Source organism: Apteryx rowi, unplaced genomic scaffold, assembly GCF_003343035.1.
Source record: "Apteryx rowi isolate R43461 unplaced genomic scaffold, aptRow1 scaffold_137, whole genome shotgun sequence".
Taxonomy (NCBI): Eukaryota; Metazoa; Chordata; class Aves; order Apterygiformes; family Apterygidae; genus Apteryx; species Apteryx rowi.
In genome coordinates this window covers 1,074,077-1,096,567 of record NW_020447608.1, presented here as the reverse complement: position 1 = coordinate 1,096,567, position 22,491 = coordinate 1,074,077, and the positions used below count along the sequence as shown (strand labels likewise).

The 22,491-nt window shown below is 47.6% G+C and overlaps 3 protein-coding genes across 19 annotated transcripts in view; 2 read left to right on the top strand and 1 right to left on the bottom strand.

Moving 5' to 3' along the window:
• The window catches only part of LOC112961708, an 18,967-nt gene extending 8,515 nt beyond the window's left edge, over positions 1 to 10,452 (top strand). Inside the window, exons 2-12 of one of the 5 annotated variants that reach the window (XM_026057150.1) lie at positions 416 to 592; positions 1,807 to 1,912; positions 2,411 to 2,533; positions 3,150 to 3,369; positions 4,378 to 4,401; positions 6,347 to 6,534; positions 7,319 to 7,518; positions 7,854 to 7,945; positions 8,277 to 8,331; positions 9,029 to 9,126; positions 9,265 to 10,452. In XM_026057150.1, the coding sequence (XP_025912935.1) occupies positions 429 to 592; positions 1,807 to 1,912; positions 2,411 to 2,533; positions 3,150 to 3,369; positions 4,378 to 4,401; positions 6,347 to 6,534; positions 7,319 to 7,518; positions 7,854 to 7,945; positions 8,277 to 8,331; positions 9,029 to 9,126; positions 9,265 to 9,317 (1,323 nt within the window). In that variant the 5' untranslated portion in view covers positions 416 to 428 and the 3' untranslated portion in view covers positions 9,318 to 10,452. Of the gene's footprint in view, positions 1 to 415; positions 593 to 1,806; positions 1,913 to 2,410; positions 2,534 to 3,149; positions 3,370 to 4,377; positions 4,402 to 6,346; positions 6,535 to 7,318; positions 7,519 to 7,853; positions 7,994 to 8,276; positions 8,332 to 9,028 lie in introns of those variants that run through there. The other 4 variants (XR_003252096.1, XM_026057149.1, XM_026057152.1 and 1 more) reach the window with 4 other exon arrangements.
• Positions 10,453 to 10,551: 99 nt separating this feature from the next.
• GSTZ1 (glutathione S-transferase zeta 1) lies at positions 10,552 to 21,389 on the bottom strand. 6 transcript variants are annotated; one of them, XM_026057155.1, is made up of 9 exons: positions 21,307 to 21,384; positions 17,093 to 17,144; positions 16,100 to 16,167; positions 15,066 to 15,146; positions 14,491 to 14,616; positions 13,717 to 13,792; positions 12,764 to 12,816; positions 11,617 to 11,666; positions 10,552 to 10,944 (listed from the first exon to the last, which is right to left on the bottom strand). In XM_026057155.1, the coding sequence occupies exons 1-9, from the start codon at positions 21,328 to 21,330 to the stop codon at positions 10,818 to 10,820; spliced, it is 657 nt and encodes a 218-aa protein (XP_025912940.1). In that variant the 5' UTR covers positions 21,331 to 21,384; the 3' UTR covers positions 10,552 to 10,817. The 6 variants fall into 6 exon arrangements, with proteins under 6 accessions (XP_025912940.1, XP_025912941.1, XP_025912942.1 ...); XM_026057156.1 differs by lacking the exon at positions 21,307 to 21,384 and adding an exon at positions 20,707 to 20,894; XM_026057157.1 differs by lacking the exon at positions 17,093 to 17,144 and having other exon boundaries at positions 21,307 to 21,389.
• A 68-nt stretch (positions 21,390 to 21,457) lies between these two features.
• Positions 21,458 to 22,491, top strand: part of POMT2 (protein O-mannosyltransferase 2) — a 34,624-nt gene continuing 33,590 nt past the window's right edge. For 7 of the 8 annotated variants that reach the window (XR_003252093.1, XR_003252092.1, XM_026057146.1 and 4 more), the window contains exon 1: positions 21,458 to 21,792. The gene's annotated coding sequence lies outside the window, so the exon portion shown is untranslated. The remainder of the gene's footprint in view (positions 21,793 to 22,491) is intronic. The other variant, XM_026057141.1, reaches the window with a different exon arrangement.

Below are 22,491 nucleotides of genomic sequence, written 5' to 3'. Positions count from 1 at the left end.
GCGCGGGGCCCCCGCCCTCCCCGCCCCGGGGCAGCCCCTTTCCCGGCGCAGCCCCTCCTTGGGGCCGGTGCTGAGGGCAGAGGGCTGCCCGGCGAGGGGCAGCTGCCTGGGGCCCTGTCACCAGCACCGCTCTCTGTCTGGTCAAGAAGGGCCGGCACGTCCGTCCCCCGTGGTGCTGTCCTTGTCTTCGCAGCCTGGCACATGCCGTGCCCGCAGACTCATGCGGATACCCCCTTCCTAGCCTACCAGCTATCTTCTTCATCATATCCCCATTTAGTCCGCTCCTTAAATGCGACACAGTCTTTTCATGCCTGCCTGATAAAAAAAAACCTTTCCAGGCTTTTTCACATATATATATTTTTGCCTYCTATATCACTTCTTTACTTTTCTGTGAGGTTTTTTTGCCCTCTCCCAGCCACTCCAGCAAGATGGATTACCAGACTTGGTTGCTTCTACCATTGCCAAAACAGCTGGTGGTTTTTGGAGTAGGAGACTGGAGCTGTTATTCCCAGGACACGAGCATTGCTGTGGATGTACTGGTGGCACCAGACATAAAACCACAAAGGATTGGCTGGCTGGAGCCTGCCCGAAGGTAGTTGCTGGAATTTGATGCTGTTGTGTTGTTGGCATTTCAGCAGGGGATTCTTGGAAAATGTTGTGCTCTGTGATATTCCTTGGTTTTGGTGCTGTCTTCCTAAAGCCACTCAAATCCGTTAGTTCTTCTGCCCCTAACACGGTGGGTCTGCCTTAGTTTTTCTCCTTGCAGCTCAAAAGGAAAAATGGCCAATAGGACTTTGGTGAGATCCGAGTGATGGGTGCTTTATTGGCAATTTTTCTCTAGCATGTGCCGTGGCTGGTTAGGAAACAGGTGCCCTGTTTCATGAGAGACAATGTGCTCTCGACTTGAGTGCTATCAGACACTGTCGCTAGATGTGGATGGGGACAGAAGTTTGTCCCTGTTTAGCAGTGGAATAGAAGGTGTGATGGGTGTCCCTGAGTGCTATAAGGGGCAGCAGAAATGGGCCTGCAGGCTTCATCTCAGGACGAACTAGTTAATCTGGGGTCTAGGGATGGATAAAATGACAGGCATAGGAGATGAGGTGCCATGTTATGCTCCAGTGATCCCCTTGTCCTCAGAGATTGCTAATGCTCTTACAGCAAAGGTGAAAACAGGTGGAGCCTAGCAATCGCCAGTGTAAAACATCCACTTTTGTGGAAGATGAAATGATTTTTGTAAGCAGAGCTGGTCTTGGAAGAGGTGGACCTGAGAAACCTGCTTTCTGACCTCCTTCTTTTCCTTTGCCTTCTGGGCTTTATACAGAGACCAGAGACAGCCTATGGGATTGTGTGGAGGGTAAGTGCAGCAGGACTCTGGGACATACCCAAATGCTACAGATGCATTGTTTACATTAAAACTATCAAGGATCCTATGGAAGAATTTGTTTAGAATAAGAAAACTTTACTTAACTGTGTAGTGTGACCTTTAGTTGGATAGGAGAGAATACAGAACATTTTTTTCCTTTCCCTTTTATAGTATGGAAGACCTCTCCAGACCAGCTTTTCTCTCACAAATCATAGGTAGTGGAGTGAAAGAGAATCAGAGATGGTCCTATTTCATGTGATTATATTTATGCACACAGATGTATGTTATTTTCTATAGCCTCTTATGATGTTTTCAACTTCCTTTCACCTGTTTTGTGGGTGGGATCTTTTTTGGCTTTGGGGCGTTCCCAGCTAATGTGGATGCAGGAATTCTTCCCTCATCAGTGTCACTTGTGGGCTGAAAATCCATGGTCCCCTCTGCAGGTCTCTAGTATGGGAAGGTGACTGGAGGAYGGACATTTTCATGGCTTCATTGAAAGAGATGGACAAAGGCAACTCTGTGAAGCTTGTCCTGACTGTCAATGGGCAGGTAAAAGAACAGCTATCCTCCTCTCTTGCTGTTTCTGTTCTTGGTTCCAGATCATTTCAGTTTTGTCAGTTCTAAGCTGTAAAACTTCTGATCCCGTCCGCTTCTTTTTCTTTTTTTCTACTTTAATGCAGAGCCACCTCACACAGATCTTTTAATGCATGTCTGTGCTGAACCTAACACTATTCAATGTTCCAGTTCTACTCCCTAAACACAGCTTTGCCAAAACACCTTGTTTTTTGCAGGAGACATGCAGTAGAGAGTGATTCACTTCCAATTCTGTTCTCTCCTGGATCTGCGATACCTGAACAGTTGTTTTAGCATCTTTCAGTGTCTGGCTTTGATTTTCTGTGTAAAATATTCTGTTGGTGCTGGACACTTGGGCTATTGCCTTGCAGGGGGTCTGCCTCTAGCAATACATCTTTTTGCTCACCCTTTGCATGACAGAGGCCAATGCAAGTCATTTTATTCTTATACTGCTTGTTACTGTTTCTGCCGCAGCTGCTCAGAGGAATCTCCAGCAGTACACCCACACACCCATTTCTAGTCCTGGAGACTATTCAGTCACCAGCGCTCCCAGCAGATGATGTGCCCCTCAGTCAGGACCTGGAGGACCCTACTGTGGTATGTGTATACTGGATTCTTCCTCTCATTATTTCACCCTGCCCTTAGTATCTCCTCCTCTACTTTTAGCTGCTCAGTTTATATCTAGCAGAAACTTCTGGTACCATTCTCTTAGCGGAGACATGGTTAAGCAGGTTTTGGAGAAAGATTCATTTGTGCTAAAGAGATTGGTTAATTTTACTCTCTGTTGAAATGCATTTTGGAAGGGTTGAATTTAACAGCCCTGGAGGGGATCATCGGTCAGCCTGGTTACTCCTAGCACAAATGGCCCTTCTGCCTTTCCAGATTGCCTTCACACTAGCTGTGCACATTGCAGTCAGTAGTCTGAAAGCAGAGCACTGGCTGGGCATGTAGCAGTGGGCAACTCCGTTGTTTGGCATATGCTTGGCAGCTGGTGTTGTTGGCATGCTGGCCCTTAAGACTCAACAAAAAGACAAGCTTGAAGCAGTTGCTGTGTGAAACTAATCCCCAACCCAGTAATAGACAAACTCACAGTAGCCTCAGGTCGCTTTTCTGTTTGTCATCACAACTCTTGGGGACAGGTGGTTCCTTGAGTTTTGAGTTATAGAAATTGGTTCTTTTTTCAGAGGTGATTTGACTGGAACTTTTGTCATAGGTTAAAAATCAGAGCTCAGAGATGACTGTTAGAGTTTCCAGGCCTGAGAGGAGGGACTTCCCTGCACCACTGAGAAACCCAGTGGTACCCTATGCCTTGAAGCCACCATTTGGCAATACAGAACCCAGCGAGTCCCGGAGGAAAAGTCCTGTCCAGCTTAGGAAGCCCAGGAAGGTTTTATTTGAACCCAGAGCGTCTGAGAGAGAACTTGATGAAGAAGGTAACTCTGGCAGCTTCCAGGTGTCTTTTACAGGTCTTGTCTATATGATTTGTCAATGCTGCTGGGCAACGACCTCCCAATATGTTTCTTTGTAAACTCCCAGCCAAGACTGTCTTGTCTGTCCCTTGCAAAGTACTGAGAATTGACCCTTAGTCTTGGATAAACTGCTCAAGGAATCTTTCCCTGTTAGGGAAAGGCCAGAAATAAAACATGGGATCCTCTTAGTGCCAACACTCTGCACCATAACGTAGGCTATAACTCTTCATATGAGTCAAAGTGCTTTATAAATGAAGGCAAGTATCATTAGCCTTGTTTTACAAAAGAGTAAACTGAAGCACAAGAAAGTTACCTACAATGACCTTCTGTACCTCTCCATTACTCTGTTCATTCCCTTACTAATCGCATGCCACTTGGTCCATAGAAGACATGCAGCTTATCATTAGAGTGTAGAAAAGGCAAAAAGGAAAAAAAAAAWATATATATATATGTAATTAATGTAACTGTACTGACTTTTCAGTAGTCAGAAGATAGCTGTCCAGAGGGCTGGAAATAAAACCTTTAGCTTCTAGGGTGCGTATTCCAAGTCAGCCCCAGAGTGTGATCAGGTTTGTGTGCAAATGTTTGACAACAGTTCAGTAGTCCCCATGTGAAATGGTTTATTGGACCTTAGAAAGACAAATGTATCTCCATCATACAGTTGCTTCACCAGTAAGCAGTGGGATTTGGGGGGGAAATGAGCTGTCTCTCATCAGAGAGGTAAAATGCAATAGTGACAGCATGATGGCAGTCTGAGGAAGCATGTCCTGTTCTTATCTGTCTTCTGTGTCTCTTCTGATGAGACTTTCTTCAGGCTTCTCAGTCTTGCACCCTGTTTGTTGCCATGAGGTAGCTTTGTGCTAGGGGGTGGTGGGAGGCTAAAAGGCTCTTAAACTGTGGAGCTGAGCACTTTCCAGGATGTGTCTGTTCGCTGCTTTCTTTACAGGGCTATATCTGTGTTTTCCTCTGCAGATTTGGCGGTGGAGGAGTTGCAAGGTGAGGATCTGATGCCTAGACCCTGGTTTGTCTTCTCAGCCACTTGGTAATGTCATTCCCTTTAATGTCACAGGCCTCTCATGCTTGATCCTTTATCTCCCCAGCGATCAAGAAGAGCAATCAGGTTATGTATAATGTCCTGTCCATGCAATTGCCCTCAGTGTATGTGTTTCCAGTGCTGTTAGGCTCTCCAGTAGGCTTATGTAGCCCCTTTGAATCTCAGCCACACCTCCAGGTGCATGGTCCTCTGAGGTGAGGAGTTAAATGTGAGACAGATTTTAATAAAAGTCTTTTCTAGCTTGCTTACCCAACTGGGAGGTGAAAGGAGGAGGAACAGAGCAGTAGGAGCAATGTCTTTGGAAGCAACTGCAGGCTTCTGATTGCTGTGTCTCAGGCACTGACAAGCCGTTACTTGCTAGCTCTCCCATATGCTCTCAAGGGTAGGACTAATGCAGGGGGATACCACAGCTGGGAGATCTCTTGTAGGATAGTTAATCAACGGGATCCAAGCCTGCCCCCACCTGCCTGTCTCTGAGGTGGGAGCCTGTATGTGTCCTACAGCCAGCCAGACTCATCTCTGCTGGCTTCCTCTGTTAGTGATGATTCTGACAGTAATGCAAACTTACAAAAAATGTTCCTCAGGGAGCCCTGGCTTCTGCCACCCCAGAGTGAAGGGACCTAGGGCCTTTGCCTTCCCGTTCCTCCCTTCTGAACATTCAGCTGCCTTGTTCCCCTCTGCAGTGAGGGGAGCTGGAGGTGTCTCTTCTGCCTCTGCTCACAGCCCTGTGCTCTCCCCTTCCCCAGGCAGTCCCAGCCCACGATGGTGCCATGCCATGTGCCTCAGTGATCTGGGAACAGCTGTTCTGATTGGTGGAGAAGGTGTCAATCAGAAATCTTGCAAGGATGGAAAATGGAAATCGGTGGGGAGTTTGGAGCTGACTAAGGCAGTGGGGGACAGGACACAAGGACAACTTGGTGGGAGGGAGTCCTCAGGGGTCTGTGCAAGGAGAGGGGACAACAAAGGGGTTGCTCCTCCTAGCATGATCAATTCTGGGCAGTAGCTGGTGGTGATGTCACTCCAGGCAGGTGCCTGATGTGTTGGGGGTGGGAATCTGCTGTGGGTCCTGCAATTTCTTCATGCTGCTTGGCTTGCTGTGCTGTGCCTCTCAGGCAGTTTGCACTGTGTGGTGCCTTGTTAAAAGGATTAGATTGCCCTCCTAGTCCAGATGAACAGATTAGGGAAGGGGGACATGCCCATGCTTATGGAGTAACCTTGATCCCTCCTGGGATAATTTTTGACCAAGCATTTGCGAGTATGACTGTGTGTCCTGCTCTTTCAGCTGGGGCAGGTGCTGGATAGATTTGTCTTTGCTGTGAGTAGGTCAGCTGGAACATGCATCCCTTATCAACTTTCAGATGCAGTTTTTCTTTACCACACTCATTCTCTCTTGTCCTTTCCTTTTCTACATTTCTGCTCTTTATTGATGTTCCTGGTCCTTGGGCATCCACAGGTACTGCCCTGGGCTCAGCTGACAGTGTGGTGTGCTGTGTGAGGCTGTTGGGCTGTATGTGAAAACCCTCTAGGAGCTAAGTTAGAGGTTTGGGGAAGAGCTCGTTGATTTTTAAGGGGTAAAAGCAATAGCACAATTCACAGTCTGTGTGTGATGACAGATAGAGAAGTGTGAGGTACAGTTCCAGTGCCTTGCAGCTTTCTGCACCTCACTAATAATCTCTTCCACTTTACTGTCCCTCAGCTAGTTAGCATTCCCTTTTACTCCTCACACAAAAACATTGCTGTGTGAGTCCTCTCCAGGTCTGAACTGAAGGAGAAGTGGTGATGAAGGCAGCAAGATTTTGAGTAAAGACTTTATGACATATTCTGCTAATCTAGAGAGATTGAGAGGATCTTCGAACTCCCTCACCATCTGTCTGGTGTTGCTTCCAGACAGTGATTTCTGGTTTCCAGTGGGTCTCCAACTACAAGATGCCATGCCATCATGCTTGCGTGGTCACACTGCTACCTATGACCCAGACACCAAGCGTATCTACATCTTTGGGGGCATAAGGGAGGACAAAGACTACAGCAGCATCTACACCCTGGACGCGGTCACTTGGAAATGGCTCCTTGTGGCTGTAAGTATTGCAGCTCTTCTAAGATAAAAGCACAGGAAGGGTGGGAGATTCTGCCTTGCTCTCAAGGAAGAGTTAGGTTTCCAGGGAATGTGGATATGGATGGATGTGCCCTTATCTTTACTCTAGCAGTTTTGGTCCACTGTTGCTGCAGGTTGCCTGAGCTGCATGGCCTTATATCTGTCAGAGCCAACTAGGCTGAAAGGCCACAAGCTTGGTGGTAATCAGATGCTGTGCCTAGAATGACTGGAACAAGCTGAAAAAATGGTTGCTACAGGGTGCTATGTCTGACAAAGGCAGTGAGTGGGGGATACTGTACAAGTGGCAGAGGGAAACACACTCTAATTTTATATGATGCTGTTAAGAGCTGCACTGGATGTTGAGGTAAATAACTGGTGGCCTCAAATCGCGGTGTTGCTGTGAGCACAGCAGATTTGAGTTCTTTAGTTTGCCTCTCTAATCCTTGCAGAGGACCCTGTCAGCTAGGGATTATCCATCTCTTTCATTTTACAGAATAACCCTGGGATGAGATCTCTCTCTTCTCTGTCTTGTTCTGAGCCAACTGAAATAGCAGCTTGACCTCCTGCTCTGGTCAGAGCATTGCGGTGGTGCAGAGTATGCAAAGGGCTTACTGTCTGCCTGCATTGCAGAGATCTGCCTGGGCAGCCAATGAAGAGAAAATTGAGACTTGTTGAACTCACTGCATGATGTGGGCCCCTGTCTTGTGGGCCATGCAGCAATTAATGCACTTCTCTTTCTTGTAACAAATGTGTTGTACTTTTCCCAGGCTAAGGGGAGAATGCCAATGCTAGCCTACCACAGTGCAACTATCTACCACAAGGAGCTCTTTGTTTTTGGGGGGGCTTTCTCCAAAATGGCATCACTGGCTGTTGGACCCTGCAGCAATGTGCTCTGTGTCTTCAATCCAGAGTATGAAATTTGGTACCAGCCCATCTTGGAAGGGGAGAAGCCTCTTCCTAGACTCAGGTGAGAGTGCTCTTGTTCCAGCCCTCAAAGATAAAGCAGGAAACCTCTTCCCACCTTTCCTTCTGCCCCAGTGCAGTGCCCCCAGTTTCCTAAATACTAAGTGATTGTTCTTCACAGTCTGCTCCTTAAGACAAGATGTGACTCCTTGTGTTTCCCATCAAGAAATCTTAGTGGGATTCTATCACTGGGCTGCAATGGCTGGGGATAGAGGCAGGTGTAAACTGAAACTGTTGTAGCCCATTAGCAGAAACTAATTTGATATGAACAAAGGTGAAAAATTCAGTTCTGGAAAGCTGATGAAAATGCTTTGCTCAATTTTTTTCTTCTCTACCCAGGCATTCAGCTACTCTACTGAGGAACAAGCTGCTGATTTTGGGGGGTCAGAGGACTTCTATTTACCTCAGTGATATGCACATCTTGGATCTGGGTAAGAAAATCTGTGCCAAGTGGCTGCCTTGGGAAGGTCCATTCTAAGGTGAGAACTGAGGAATGAGGCATGCAGGATGGGAAGGTAGCAATAATGTTGTGAAAGATTGTGACTAGATGGAAAGCTGTGGTGTAAAGAAACCCCTTCTGGAGGAAGGGAGGAGGGAATGGGTAATTAATAAGAGACCTTGTTGTTTTGGAAGAAGTTGGGTAACAGAAAAGGCAGGCTGCAAATGTGACAGAGTATGGAAGTCTTTGCTTAGTAATGAGGCTGCAAAATGCTGCTAAGAGTGCTTCTTGGACATTTCAGTTGCCTTTTCCCTCACTATCAGGTTTCATGGAGTACACACCAGTCCCTCTCCTCGCAGGACAGCCTTCTGCACGTTGGTAAGATACAGTTGCAGACCCAGGAGTTATCTTCTTCCTTTGTTGTTTTTCTTTTAGGCCATGCTGTGATCAGACCCAGTTGCAAATCTCTGTTCCACTAGTTCAAATGCAGTGGGTGGCCCCTCTGTTGTGGGACTAAAAATTCCTATGCTGTAGCTGGTTAGCACTTGTAAGGTCTGGGGGGTTACAGACCCCTTAGGATTCCTGGAAATCTGCCTCTCAGACTGCGGGAAGTTATCTGCTGTGTGCTAGTGGATTATATCACCTGTTTTTCGCTCTTCACGGTACCTGGAGTATAACAGATACACAGAGAGGAAGAATCTCTTGAATATGCTGTCCCCAAAAGGAGGCTGTTGCCCACTAGAAAGTACAAATAACCTAAATCAGACCAAAGCCCATCTAGCCTGCTATCTCACTACAGAGAGCAAAGCATAGAAGTTGTGATATTTCCTTCTGAGGTAGTGAGGTGCTTTTTGTGTCTGATTATGACCTGACCTGCACAGAGAAGCAAACAGCCCTTTCAGGATTGTTCAGGAAGTCAGGGCAGAAGAGAAGGAGACCCTAACTTCCACTCTGCAGCTCGAGCCCCCAGCCTGCTGCTGAAATCTGCCTGCCTCTGCCCATCGCTGCTTGAGGAGGTTGAGGCAACCCCAGCAGGTTTTGCCATAGTCACCTTTAGCCTTTGTTTTGGTCCTAGTTTCCACGCTGCTATGGCTGTGTCAGACCAGAAGGTTCTGATCAGTGGAGGCTGCAATGCCAAGGGAGCCCTACAGGATGCCTTTGTTTTCCACCTAGGTGAGCAACTCTCCCTCCTATTTTGCATAGCTGAAGGTGGCTGTTGGGCCACAGTGGTGTTTCTGAACACCTTGGCTAGTCCATTTGGTTCATCCCTTGCCTGGAGGATGGAGTACTGATAGCCCCTTTCTACTTCAGACACTCTTGCATGGAGCACAGTGATTCACCATGACCTCCGCTCCGTGGCCTGAGCTGGCCAAACCTTGCTTGACCTGACTCCTGCCCACCTGAAGGATGTGGACAAGGAGAACAAAGATGAGCGTAACCTGCATACAGTGTTGGTCTTTGGGGGCTCCAGCTGTGCTGGGACCTTCTACAACAGCACAGTCAAGATCCAGCTGGACCTAGAATAATGCACAGGACTGAGAATAAGTCTGAAACAGCAAAGGCTCTTTGCCAGGGTAAATGCAGACAGGGATGGCAATAAATTAATCTAAGCAACCTGGCAGTCCAAGTTTCTATTTCAAAGTGAACGCCACCCTTGGCATAAGAGGCCGTTGGTTTGTAATATCTTTATGAATACTGTGAGTATTGCCCTCTTAGGGCTGCTGGATATACAGCATCAGACTGGCAGAAATTCCCTCCCCTATCCCTGGCTTGGTATCTGGGCTTGGATGCCAAAACAACCAGTGGGATCTTAGCTGAGCCTGCACAGGATCATGGACAGACACAGGCTTTTGGCTTCCCTTCTTGCCCTACCGGTTTCTGGGCTGGCATCCCAGGGTGCTCTCAGCTGTGAAGGTGATTCAGGCGTTTGGTTTTATTTGGGATGAGTGGAATGGGATTTGCTTGCTGCCACTTGGGAGTTCCTTACAGTGAAAGTACCAGCATGGTTCTGGCTTGGAGGGAATCCAGGGTGGGGTTCCCTTGGGAAACAGTCTGCAGCTGAGGACTAGGAAAGCACCTAGAGCAGAGTCTGAGGACAGGAAAAGGAAGAGAACACCATTGTTTTCAGCATAAGGGAGTGAGCTGGTTGTCTTGTCTCGGTGACTGTGGCATGACCACCTAGCTTTGCTCCAAACAGATCTTTACTAATTCTGCAAGGTTGCTTCTGGACAAAGGGAAGAGGTACGAATTGGCTGTCCCAAATAGTAATTCTCTTGTCATTGCAACAGGTGGCAGAGTTGCTAATGGCTGGCTCTTGCAAAAACAAAGGGATTCAACAATGGTCGCTTCTGTCAGGGCCTATCCCTTACTGTTTATATCCATGGCATTGATAATTATGCCATAGCTCTGAGGCAGGTGCAAAGACAAGCAGGCTTACTGGCTCAGCAGCACACTGTGCACAGTCATTCTCTGATGCTCTTTCCATGGCTGGTGGAAAGGAGAAGCCTCTCTGGGGAGCCTAGAATTGGCTAGATGCCTCATAGATGTTTTTGGCTATATTCCCCAGCCCCAAACCATATAAAAAGGGTCTTCTGATAGTTATGGATGCTTCTGTTTTAATATGCTTCATGGAGAGATATAAAATAGAAAAACATAGTCAGAAGTAGCTGCAATCTTTCCAGCACAGTGATAGTTCTTGTGAGTCATCCAGGCTACTTCTGGAGCAACGGGGCTTTCCCTCTGTTCTTCCTCCATTCCATCCAGATGATGAGACATGAGTCCTGCTGGCACTCAAATCCTACTCAACCTTTAGCTGTTGTCCTCTTTGCCTCTCCAGTTTACTTGATTTAATGGGTAAAAGGGCTTTAAGCTCGCAGTTCTGCAGGGGTATCTGGCTGTCGGGATGGGTGGCTTGCTTTGAATGCCTCCAACTCTAGGAGAGCTTTGTTGATTCTGGTTATTGTGGGATATGGAGACAGGTCCACTTTGTATCTGCAAAGGGAAAAAATTATCAGGTACTCTCAGCTGGACAGCTAGTGCAGCTGTGTGTATTAGGGCAAAGCACTGTGCTGTACCTGCCCAGTGTGGGAGAATCTCACAGGCTGGGGTATGTTTGCATTAAGAGAAAGGGTACATTCTTGTAAGTTGAAAAATAAAACCTAGAGGAAAGCTTAGTTAGCTCTTCTGTCTTCACTAGGCTTTTATGCAGTGTTCAGCATACAGTAAGAATGCACTATGCTTTCTCCCCTAATGATGACTATCTCCTGGGAATTACACAGACCCTACTTGCATAGGGTTTGTGTCCTCTACAAATACAGTCAGCTTGCTCTTTCCCCTCTGTGTGCAGTGTAAATATAGGGCAAAGAGGAGAGAGGATGTGGAGCGTGGACAGCCTTAGTTATTCTAGGGACACAGATCAGCTTTCACTCCTGGAGCCTCTGGGAAGACAGCCCAGCTCCTTGTTCCTGAGAGCCTCCAAAAGATGCAGTATTTAGGACATAGAAAAACACATGCAGAGAATAATCCATAATGGGACAGAGCATGGAGGAAGGATGCTTTCCTAACAGGCACAAGGAGCAGCAGAGGAAAGGTCAGCTTTTACAGCCCAGCACATAGAATAGGTTCCAGTGTGCTGAAGTGCACCTCAAGCTTAGCCTTAATTACCTTTCAGCATTGAAAACTTGAGGCACCAAGCACAAGTCAGCCATGGACACCTGCAGTGGAGCAGAGAAAAGGGGTTAAAGTAATCCAGAGCCTGTCCCATCACCCTTCACTGTAGTGGCAGGCTTTTGCAGCACAACAGCTGTTACTTTATCAGCCAGTATCATCTGATAAGGTTTCCTATGCATTTCTGGGGTGAAGAGAGGAGTTTTCATGGCATTCCCATCCTTTAATCAAGCATTAATAATACCTCAAAGGTGCAAGGACAGGAACCTCATGGGAGTCAGTAGTACAAGAAGCCGTCAGCCTGTAGGAAGCTTCCTATTTACCAGCTGATCATGGCAATCTCAGGGACACTGTGCTTCTATGGCAACTGCTACTGAACAAACAAGTCTTGCCAGTAGGCTGCAGAGGGAGGAGATGGGGTGGTGGTCATTGCCAATGAGTTTGTGTGGGTGGGAAAAGATGAGTAAATCTTGCTTGTTTGCACTGGAGGAGCATCAAGTAGCTCCAGCCAAGATCAGGACCTGTTGTGCAACAGGCCTTTGTACACACACTCATGGACACACAATCTGAAAAAAACAAAGGATAGTATAAGTAGCTGCCTTTCTGCACAGATGACAGCTGCCCCCCACCCTGTTCCCCAGGTCATGAAGTACTGGCTATCTTTCAGGGCACAGGATATCTCTTATTTTGAAATGTGCCAATGTTAAAGTTGGAGAAATAGAGCAGAAAAATATGACACAACCTGGCCAAAGGTCTCACAGCTAAGAATTGACCCTGTTTTTCTTGAACCAAGCTTTGGCCCTATTGAGGGGAGACTTTGAACTCCAAAGCTCCTGAAGATGAAAGATATTTAATCTGTTCCCACATCCTCTAGTGGCAGCCAGTTTCCAGATCCTAGATACAGCTGCACAATCTGGCCATCAGCAGGTTACAGGCAGGAACATGTAAGCATCCCCATAACTATTTGCAAGTCAGTAATGACCTAAGTAGGATCCATGCAGCCGTTTTCTTAATGGTGAAGGCACAGCATGCAACTCCAGGCATAGGACGGGCTTTGCCTGTGTCTCCACAGTTAACTCTTCTACTTTATGGAAGATGCAGTGAYTTCTGATTCTCCAGTGGTGCATGGCGCTCAGCTACTTACCTCATCCCCCACACAGTAGCGCCCAGCAGTGTGCTGCAGAATCTGCTCCAGTGCTGCCAAAAGAGGTAGAACACTGTGGTCAGGCATGGGAAACTCATTTCAAAGGTTTAATGAAGCTGCATGTGGAGGCAGGGGGATGCTAAAGATCTTTTAAGCTGGGAATTTGAACAAGAGTGTTTCAACCCTGAGCTGGTAGGCATGAAGAGGAGCGATCTGAGTCAGAACTGAGAAAGAACAGAAATCTTACCACAGAAGAATTATAGGAGTCTTTAGGACCCCTGAGCCATTTGGGACCCAGGATGATTTTAGCTGCTTCAGGCAATGAACCTGACATACTAAGAGCACAATAAGAAGATATGTAAGAGTGTGAAGGGGAGAAGTACAAAGGTTCAGTCAGTTTGTGTCTGTCCAGAAGCAAATATGGGCCTGCCATTCCAGCACATGGGGGGTAAGGGTTTTGTGAAACAGCACCCTATTTTTCACAAGGAACTAAAGAAATATTTTGCTACTTGCTAGATTCTGTGGGATTCTGCCACAAGATGTCTTTTGGCTTAAGGCAATAAGCATATTAATATAGGAACTTAAGTGCAAAAGGCAGTAGCTTGGAAGCAGCAGGGAGGAAAGGAGAGTGCTGTCAGCCCTCATGCTTCAAGGTGAAATGACTGCCGTGGTGTTCAGGATAGCTCTGGGCTTTCCCTCTTCCATGCACTGCAGCAGCACTGCATATGGACAAGCTCTTTCCTTGGAGGCGCTGCAGAGCTACCAGTCCTGGATGAAGTATTCTGGGCAGGAAGAGCCCATCTTTCCCAGCAGGGCAGGACACCAGCATACCAGCCTAGGAAGGCTTGTTGTTCTGGTTGAGGAGAAAGTAGAACCCCAGTGGTGCTGCACACTGCCCTGCTGAGTTTTGAAGGGTCAGTCAAAGTGCTGATCATTTCAGATGTGGGACTCACCTTGGAAGCCAGATGTGATGCATTGCTGAGCCCATTCCATTTTTTTCTCCCCCATTCGTTGCAGGATACTCAGGTTCTGCCAAGGTGAGAAATCTCCAGGTTAGACTGACTGCTGTGAGCTAGGGCTTGCCAATGCCTCACCCAGAGGGGGAAAGGGGAGACTAGGAGGTGCTCAGCTTGACCTCAGCCTGCTGGGTGAGCCCTGATCTCATCCTCATTGAAGAAACCATTCACCTGGCTATATCTCTCTCCTGGGACTGTCAGAGAATCACAGGGGACTGGGGTTTGAAGGGACCTCTGGAGATCATTTAGTCCACCCCCCGCCCCCACTCAGAGCAGGGTCAGCTAGAGCAGGTTGCCCAAGACCATGTCCCGTTAGGTTTTGAATATCTCCAAGGATGGAGACTCTACAGTCTCTCTGGGCAACCTGTTCCTGTCCTTCTGTTACAGCATCTTCCTGGCTATCCCTTTGCCAGTGCCCTATGGGTCACTCTGTCTTCTTCTCCCCGAAACATCCTAAACCTTGCAGTGAAACCTTATGGGTTAAGCTGGTTCTGGAAAGAACCCTGGGGCCCTATAGAATTTTCTTTGTAGGAAATATGTATTGTTTCCACTGGCATATTAGATAAAGCATAGATTTCATCTGCTATCACAGTCTAAGGGCTGCTGCTCTATTAGCTAGCAGTAGTTTAAAGAAACTGATTCTTTCAGAGACACAAACTGGTGGAAACCCATCCTGGTTTTCTTATTTGCATGGATATGACAAGGCAGTACCTGGAGTGGCTGAATGCCGGAGACAATGTGATCTGAGATCATTCTGACTTGGGCTCTCTTCTTTGGACCTTGGGGCAGGAGCTTGGGATTAGGCCGGGTTTCTTCTAGGTAATGAATTATAGCTAGCTGTAATGAACAAAGACATAAGGGGATGGTACTGGAGAGTGGAATAAAAATATATGGCCTAAATATCTAGGAGACAGGAGTTCCTAGTTGGTCCAACAGAATCCGAGCCACAGAATATCCTCTTTGATAGCTGCTTGAGACCTTGTGGTTCAGCCCAGCTGTGATTTAAGACCACCATGGTACAGCCATCTAAGACAGACTGCAAACTGCTCAGTAAAAGGTGGGGTTTTGAACTAAGGCTGAGTTGAGCCTGAATGCCTGACAGCAGTTTCCCAGCAGGGGCTACATGCTATTTCTGACCTCAGGTAGGATTGTTTTCTTCATCACAAATGCCATCTGTTCTCTAATGCACAAATCTGGTGCTCTGGGGGAAGAGATGGAGCAAAGGCTTCCCTCCCAGTCTGGGCAGCGGGCTGGAATGAATGGTTAAGATGTGTCTGGTAACTCACCGACTGAGAAAGGGTGATGCCATCAATTTTCAAGGCTGGGACTTGCTGCATTGGATTCAGTGCCTTGAATTCAGCAGAAAACTGGGGAAACAAACCTGAGATTACTGCAGCCAGAAATTCTTCCTCTTGTTTTCTTCCTCTAGAATCCAGTTAACAATGTTTTTTTTTTTTAACCTGGCTTTTCCTTCTACCTCCATTACTATTTCCAGTAAGTTATGTTGCATTATTAGCCTACAGGAAGCTTCCACGGGGGCTCGAGGATCTCTCTATCCAAGGACAGACTGCCTTGCCTCTTGCTAAATCAGTAATACAAAGTTTGAGATGGGTGGTACCGTAGCAGCATCACTATTACTGTTCTAGTTCCCCAGCACTGCCTTAGCCCATAATGGCACACCAAGTTGGGTGGTACTACTTAGCCCATGACTCTCAGCTATGGCCCCCAAGAAAAAGTTCTCAGGAGGGATCTTTTTTGCCAGTCCACTGCTTCCTTTGGCAGCCCCACTCCAGCTGCAGCTCCAGGCTTTATTTCTCTCCTAACTCTAACCCTCAACCTAAGTGTGGGCTGAGTACCCCATGATGCCCACCCATGGCCCCCACAAAAAGGTTCTCAGGGGGAAACCCCTTTGCAATCTCTGCTATGTCATTTAGCTTCTTTCTGACCCCCTGCTCCCCCCTCCCCCCACTTTCTGGTGCTAATTGAGTGAGGCCCAGTTTGTGTCTAAAATGCACTGCAGTGTCTCTGAACTCTGCATGCCAGATGTGCTCAGTTACATCATGATAAGCAGGGGCAAAAGATCATCAACCTCATGAAATTCAGTCATAGAAATTTGAGAGAGGAGAAAACCTTTAGTTTCCTACAGTCATCTTCCTCTGTCTTGCAGGCCATGGAAGACTGGTTGAAAGCAACAATTAATTACAGAGAAGCAGTGAGGAATACAGTGACTTTCCTTTGAACTTTCTGGTGCTGATCCCAGTTCTCCTAATGATCCCAAGTTCATGTCCCCTAGAAAGAGCAGTAGTAGCTGTATCCTTACCTGCTGCCCCCCGTCCTTCAGGAGGTTCACTGGCACCTGGTCATAGGCAATCCCTTTCAGAGCCAGTGCTGGGGAGAACACAATGTACAGCTTCAGACAGGCACACTGAGACCAAGTTCAATTTTTTAGGAAACGAACTCAGGAAAATGCTACCTCTCCATTTGAAAAAGGGTGTCTTTAAAACCAAAAAACTCTGTCTCTCAAGAGAGGGGGCCTGTGTCCTCCGAGAGGACAGTGCTCTAGCAAACCAAGGCCTAAGGCACCAAGGGTCAGCCCTGGCAAAAACTGTGTTGTTCAAAACAAGCTGTACCACCCTCCGCAGCACAGCTCCTCCTGACAGGCTCTGTGCTCACCTGCAAAACCTTCCTTGAGACTGTCTCAGCTCTTGTAGTGACCATGCCCAGCCCTGCTTAGCTCTCAAGACCAGGGGACGCCACAGTTTGAGGCAGTATCCGTACAAGAACAGAGTGTAGGGCTCCTCTAAAGACTGGAAGAAACAGCCATCTGCATTGCATTAGATTTGCAAAAGGAGCAATTCTAACTAGTTGCAGAGACAATCTGCAAAAAATGCCAAAGGGAGGGAAAAATCTTCCAAAGCCTTTCACATGAGGTTTATCCACAGGAGAGGATTTAGCTTCTTCTTCTGCTGTCTGTTTTGGATAACTGGGGCAAAGTTTGCCCCAACCATGTAGCCCCCTTCCCCCCAGCAGGTTCTCATTTCCCACTGCCACTTGAATTTCAAACAGCTATAGGAAATATCCTCAGATTCCCTGCTAAGCTCTTCTCTCTCTTCCTCTCCCTTCCCTCAGCTCCTGGTGAGCTGTGGTATTTATTCCCTTCCTCCCCACTCCAGAGGGGCTGGAGGAAATGCAGGTTCCAGGTTCATGTTTGCTGATTTCTCTTTTAATAAGTGACTGATTAATTGGGTTAGTGAAGGGGAGAATGCTGCAATAACAGCAAGACAGCAAAACAGGCATCAAAATTGGATCTTACCGATTCTCACTCTCCAAGAGCAGGAGCTTCGAAAATAGCTATAAAGTATCGGCTGAGAAGAGAAAGACAGAACAGGTGGTTTTATCGTGGAAATGTCAGAGTATTTTAAGGGGAACACAGCATGAACAGAAGGCATTTCAGGAACTATATGATACAGGAGACCAAGGTTTTTGGGGAGAGCTCCCCTTTTTAAAGTGACCATTTCTGGTTTGAGCTTACAGGTAGTGTCACTATTTTTCATGCTGGCCCTCAGAATATTTGGTTGCATCTGATGTTTTCAGCGGTATGCAGGCTGTGTTAAAATAACCCCCTACAAAGCTCCCCTCTTTGCCACTATCAGATCTTGCCTTCTTCTACCGTCACAGATTTTGAAGCAAATTCCCCACTGACTGTGCCAAGCAGCTGCACTGAGGATTTGAGTGTCATGAAATGGCTTTTCCAGCCCAGCAAGGCCAGAACAGGCCTCTTTCCAAATGAGAAGAGCCACTGCTCTTCCAGGTGAGTGCCAAGAGTGCAGGGAACTCATCTCCACCTGAACTCCAGCACCAAGGCAGCTTCCTCGGCCGCTTTCACCCCATCCAAGGTCTCACCTTTTCAGATGCCATGGTCAATGTGTGCAATCCACTGCCGAGAACAAGAACAACCGTTTCCTTTCCCTTTTAACTCAGATGGGGTGGGGGAAGGCTTTTCTCCTGAAGCCAATGAGAAATGGACCACGCCCCCAAATCTGTGTCCAGGACACAGAACAAGCGGAGCCAGACACATGCAATTGAGTGGCTGCAGTCAGCTGCATCCATATCCATTGCAGCCCCAACTCTGGTATCAGAACGATTACCAGCTTTGAGGGTGGAATCATATTTAGGAATCATTTATTTCTCTAGCTTTTTGTCCAGAATGAATAAAATATCTAGAGAGACTGTCAGGCTCTCAGCAGTTGCCAAGGCAGAAATACAGCCCTGGGGAACAATACAAGGAAGCCGAAGCCATGTGCAGAATTTCGATTTCACTAGGGAAAGACTACCAGCGCCCTGAACTGGGGCTGCCTTTGCAGGGAGGACCCTCCGGGGCCTGTAGCCGTCCTCTCATCAGCACCAACAGGTGAGAGGGCTTCCTACCATACATGCCTGGGAGAGGCTGTTACTCTGCCTCCAGCCCAGCTTTGAGCAAAATACTGGGCTCACTGCTTTTTGTGTTGTAGTCTCTTCTTTCCACACTTGAAAGGCAGTACTTGTGTGTTTCTAAACAAACCAATAATCATGTCTCTACTTCCTTCTCTGGATCCCAAAACACAGAGGGAGCACTCTGTGTGTCCACCCTCCCAAAATGCAGAGAAATTATACCAGAGACTGACAGTAGGGCAGAGAAAGGCAGGGATTTGCTCTTCAACACACAATCCATCAACAGAAAACTAGACATACCCTAAGGACTTCTGTGCTCCAATCCTCTTTGTAAACAAAGATGTCTCTCTTACAGTTTAGTTAATTCAAATAACTTGAAATGAGGTATGCATTTGATTAAATTACTTTAGTCAAAGTTTACTGGAGAAATGGTTTATAAGTGACAGGGGAAGTGATGGCAGTACTGGCAGCTCTTTTGAGGACAAAGTACTGATTTTCTTAAATCCTCCGCTTCTGGAATCAGGGCATTAGAAATCTCAGCTATACTTTCTTAAAATAAATGGCTAGCCTGCTAGGTTGCAGGGAAGAAAACAGAAAACATGACTTCTAAAACATCAAACACCAAAATAGAAACATACATCATTTATACATATTATTTTTAATTGTCTTTCCTGGAAAACTTGCTGATGATTTTTGGCTCTGAAATTCATTTCCTTCACCACTTGTGTTTTGGACTCTGGACTCCCAGCTGGCAGAGACATTTCTCCTAATCCTCTCYACAGCTTTTTGTTGTTTTTGCAGCCTGCACTATCATTTGTAACTAAACAGTGTTAAGCTAATTGCTTTGCTCTATAATTTCGAGGCCCCTGGAGATTTTATCAAAAAGAACATGGAAAACAACCCTTCCTTCAGCTGTGTCTCCAGAGCCTAGGACCTGGAATGATCTCTTAAATTCATGCTGTTTTGCTTCCAGTGGTAGGGGAAGATTATGGATGAAACAATCAGCTAAGTAAAGATGTAGAGATAGCGGGAGTGTTTTACTCCTCAGTGCCTTCTTTGCCCAGGTCTCAGAATGACACTATTCCTCATCTGCTCAGAGGAACAGCTGAGCATRGGCCGGGGGTAGTGGAGAACTGCCTCCATTTACAACACTGTGTGGTACAACCGCTGTAAGCTGCAAGATATATCAGTTGGAGCTGGGAGGTTAGCTGGAGGACAACGTTTGCTTGATGTCTACTGAGATTTTTGTTTTGGTTCTATTTTCATTTCCAGCATCAGTAATGCAGCAGAGGCATGAAGGTGAGGAGGGTTTGTCCTTAAATACCAATTCTGATTAAAAAACTGGGAGAACTTCTTAACCCCAATGATCCAGCCCTCTTTCCTTTGAAAATTTTGCCAAAGGAGCCTCCTATCACACAAATGAATATGACTAACCCAGGAAGAGCTAGGAGGCAACAGAGATAACCCATTTGCTTTGAGGCCTGTGGTAACCAATCACTGTGACAAACACTGGCAATAGCCAATGCTGCTTTCTTGAGGGGAGAAAACGATGCCTAGCTGGTCTGCAGTGCGATAACAGGCCTAAAGGAAAGATGCTAGGGGTGTGTGCCTTGACTTTACAACTTTTTACACTTCTAAATGCCTATAGGTATTTTGTTAAGTCTGGGCCCAAGCCAGTTCAGCTGCAAGCACAGGAACATGATCAGGTTCTTTCTGGAGAGTCACTATGTAGCATCCTGAGCCTCTTGCCAAGAGCCTCTGACTCTCATCTGTGGGATCCCCCCAGTACTTGGGAACAGTAGGGAAGCAGGCGCAGACAGCAGAGGAAGGAGGCTCATCTTGACTGTTGCATTCAAGCCCAGCTTTGTCACTGATGCACAGTGCTGTGACCCTGACCACACTTCATAGGGAGCCTATAAGCCTCCGTTCCTTGAAGTTTGAAGAAATTCATCTGGAGGAGACAATCAGCATCAAGCACAATAGAGCATTCCTGAGGATGCTTCCTCCTGGAAATACATTTCACTGTTCAGGAAGCTGGTAGATACTCCAAATTTAGTGTCGTGCGCCCTGAGGTTTCCAAGCCTGTCCACTTCAATATGTTTTGCTCCAGATTTCACCTCTTTCTAGGCAGTGGTCAGGACATACTAGAAAAGACAAGGTCTTTTCATCTATTTGCTGAGTCCCCATCACTCCAATGAGCCTGTATATGGGGACTGACAAAAGGCAGGGAACCATGCAAAAATGGCTATGTGAGAATATGAGAGAGAGAACTGTTCCTTGGAGGCTTGCCTAGGAAAAAACACATCTATATACCATAGAGGCAGGGTTTGAAATGCACCACTTGTATTCTGCTGGACTAAAATGTAACAGTATAAATGGAAGGGATAGGTCTGCTCCTAAGCACTCAGTCTCTCTGCAGTGGGCACTAGTGTTAATAGTTCACATGGTAAATTACATTAAGTAATATTAGTTTTGAAAGGCATTAGTTTGATTTACCTTGCTGTCCATACCGTTTAACATGGAGTCAAATTCCTTGCTCTCCCTTGAGATAAGGATACCAGACCAGGGTCTGGCAGTGGAAATCCTTGCAACTGATTGTATTGTGGAGCTGTCCTTTTATTAAATGGCATTTCTTTCTTTCCTAAACCTCTGGAGGCATCTGAAAATAATTTAAGTCCTGATTCCAGTAATCTGCCAAGATGGACAAAAAGGCTAAAATGAGTGAGTTTCTGTGTGAATAAATGAGTCCATGCGGTCTGACAAAGTAATGGAAACCAGAGAAGAAATGTCAGCCCCTGAGGTAGGGCTAAATTCTTCTATAAACATGCCCACAGTTTTAACTAGAAAGAAACCGTGTGTAAAAAAGTATTTGTCCGCTCTTTCTCCTTTTATCAGCTGGCCTAATACAGAACAGTGCTTCTCCCTACAAACCTGGCTCCACCATTATACCCAAAACTTTACTACTGCAGTTCCAGTTCTGCCACTCCTGAATCAACCCAAATATCTCCAAGCCGAAGCTGAATACTGTCGTAGTAAGAATATGAAAACAACAAGCTGCAGCTGCTCTGCGCCTACACCCCTGCAAACAGTAAATACCTTGGCGGCGGCGGCGGCACTCATCTTGCGCTTCCAGGGCTGCAGCTTCCCTCCCGCCCATGACTCACAGGACCTCCCCAGCCCGCCCTCTTGGCTTATTCTCTGCAGGCTTGCTGCAGCTGTCAGTCACTCTCTGAGACCAACCATTTGCAGAGAGTTATGGGAATGGTAGTTTTAGCTGCTTCTGCAAGTCTTACTAGCTTTGGAGCAAGTTTGTGCAGGTGAGAGAAAAGAAAAATCCTCATTTGACTGGTGAGCTTCCTTATTATATTTAGAATTTGGATTTAACAATTTTGCCCTGAAACATCTGTTTCCACTCGGAGAATGCAGCAGTGGTGTCATGGACAGAAAGTGAAGTCGGATTAAAGGATAGCCAGTCTGCCAGCACTACCTCCCATGGCAGAACACAAAAGGAGGGCTATAAATACAACCAAACACATTTCTGCCCAAAGCAGGTACAGCCTGCAGTGTCACCCCCAGAGCACGGTAAGGAGAATGGCATTTTTAGGCACTTTTGCCACAAAGACCCTAGTTGCTATTGCTTGCAGAGCTGTAGGAAAGCTTGGTGTCCCACTGCTCCTACTTGCTTCTCAGAAGCGTACACAATGTACTTGCAGCATGACGAATTAACTCCCTGGCCTCACTGCGGGTGCCGCAGGGCCCGGGTGGGGGGAGGCAGGCTGCGGGCAGACCTGCGGTGCGCTGTGCCGCCGGGCGTCCGGTGGCACCGGCACAGGCATGCGGGGCAAGCAGGCAGGCGTGGGCCGAGGGCAGGCCAGGGCTGCGGCTTGCGTGCGCCCAAGGCCCATGGGGGCCCGTGGGGGCGCGAGGCTGCGGGGGAACGAGGGCTCGCGGGTGGCGGGGCGGCCGCCGGGGGAGCAGGCCCGCGCGGGCCGGCGTCGCCTGGCAGCCGGGGCACCAGGCGCCCTGCGCGGAGAACTACATCTCCCAGAGAGCCCTGCGAGCCCCCCGCCCCCACTCCCGCCGTGCCGCGCGCCAGCCCCCGGATTCTGTTTCCCACGATGAGCCGCGAGGCGGACTCCGTTTCCCTTGGTGCTGTGCGCCGGGGAACGCGGCCGCCGCCTCCTCCTTCTCCCGGGCCGCGGATGCCGCTGGCAGCGGGGGGCTGCCAGGCCGAGCCGGGCCCGCCCGGCGGGCCGCTCCGGCAGCGGGGGTCCCGCCGGC

Coding starts and splice junctions, on each gene's coding strand:
- GSTZ1 (XM_026057155.1), bottom strand. CDS start 21,330: ATGAGTGCCGCCGCCGCCGCCAAG. Junction 12,817..13,716: donor CATCACATCTGGCTTCCAAG/GTGAGTCCCACA, acceptor CTCTTTTGGCAG/CACTGGAGCAGATTCTGCAG. Junction 11,667..12,763: donor GCTACTGTGTGGGGGATGAG/GTAAGTAGCTGA, acceptor GCTCCACTGCAG/GTGTCCATGGCTGACTTGTG.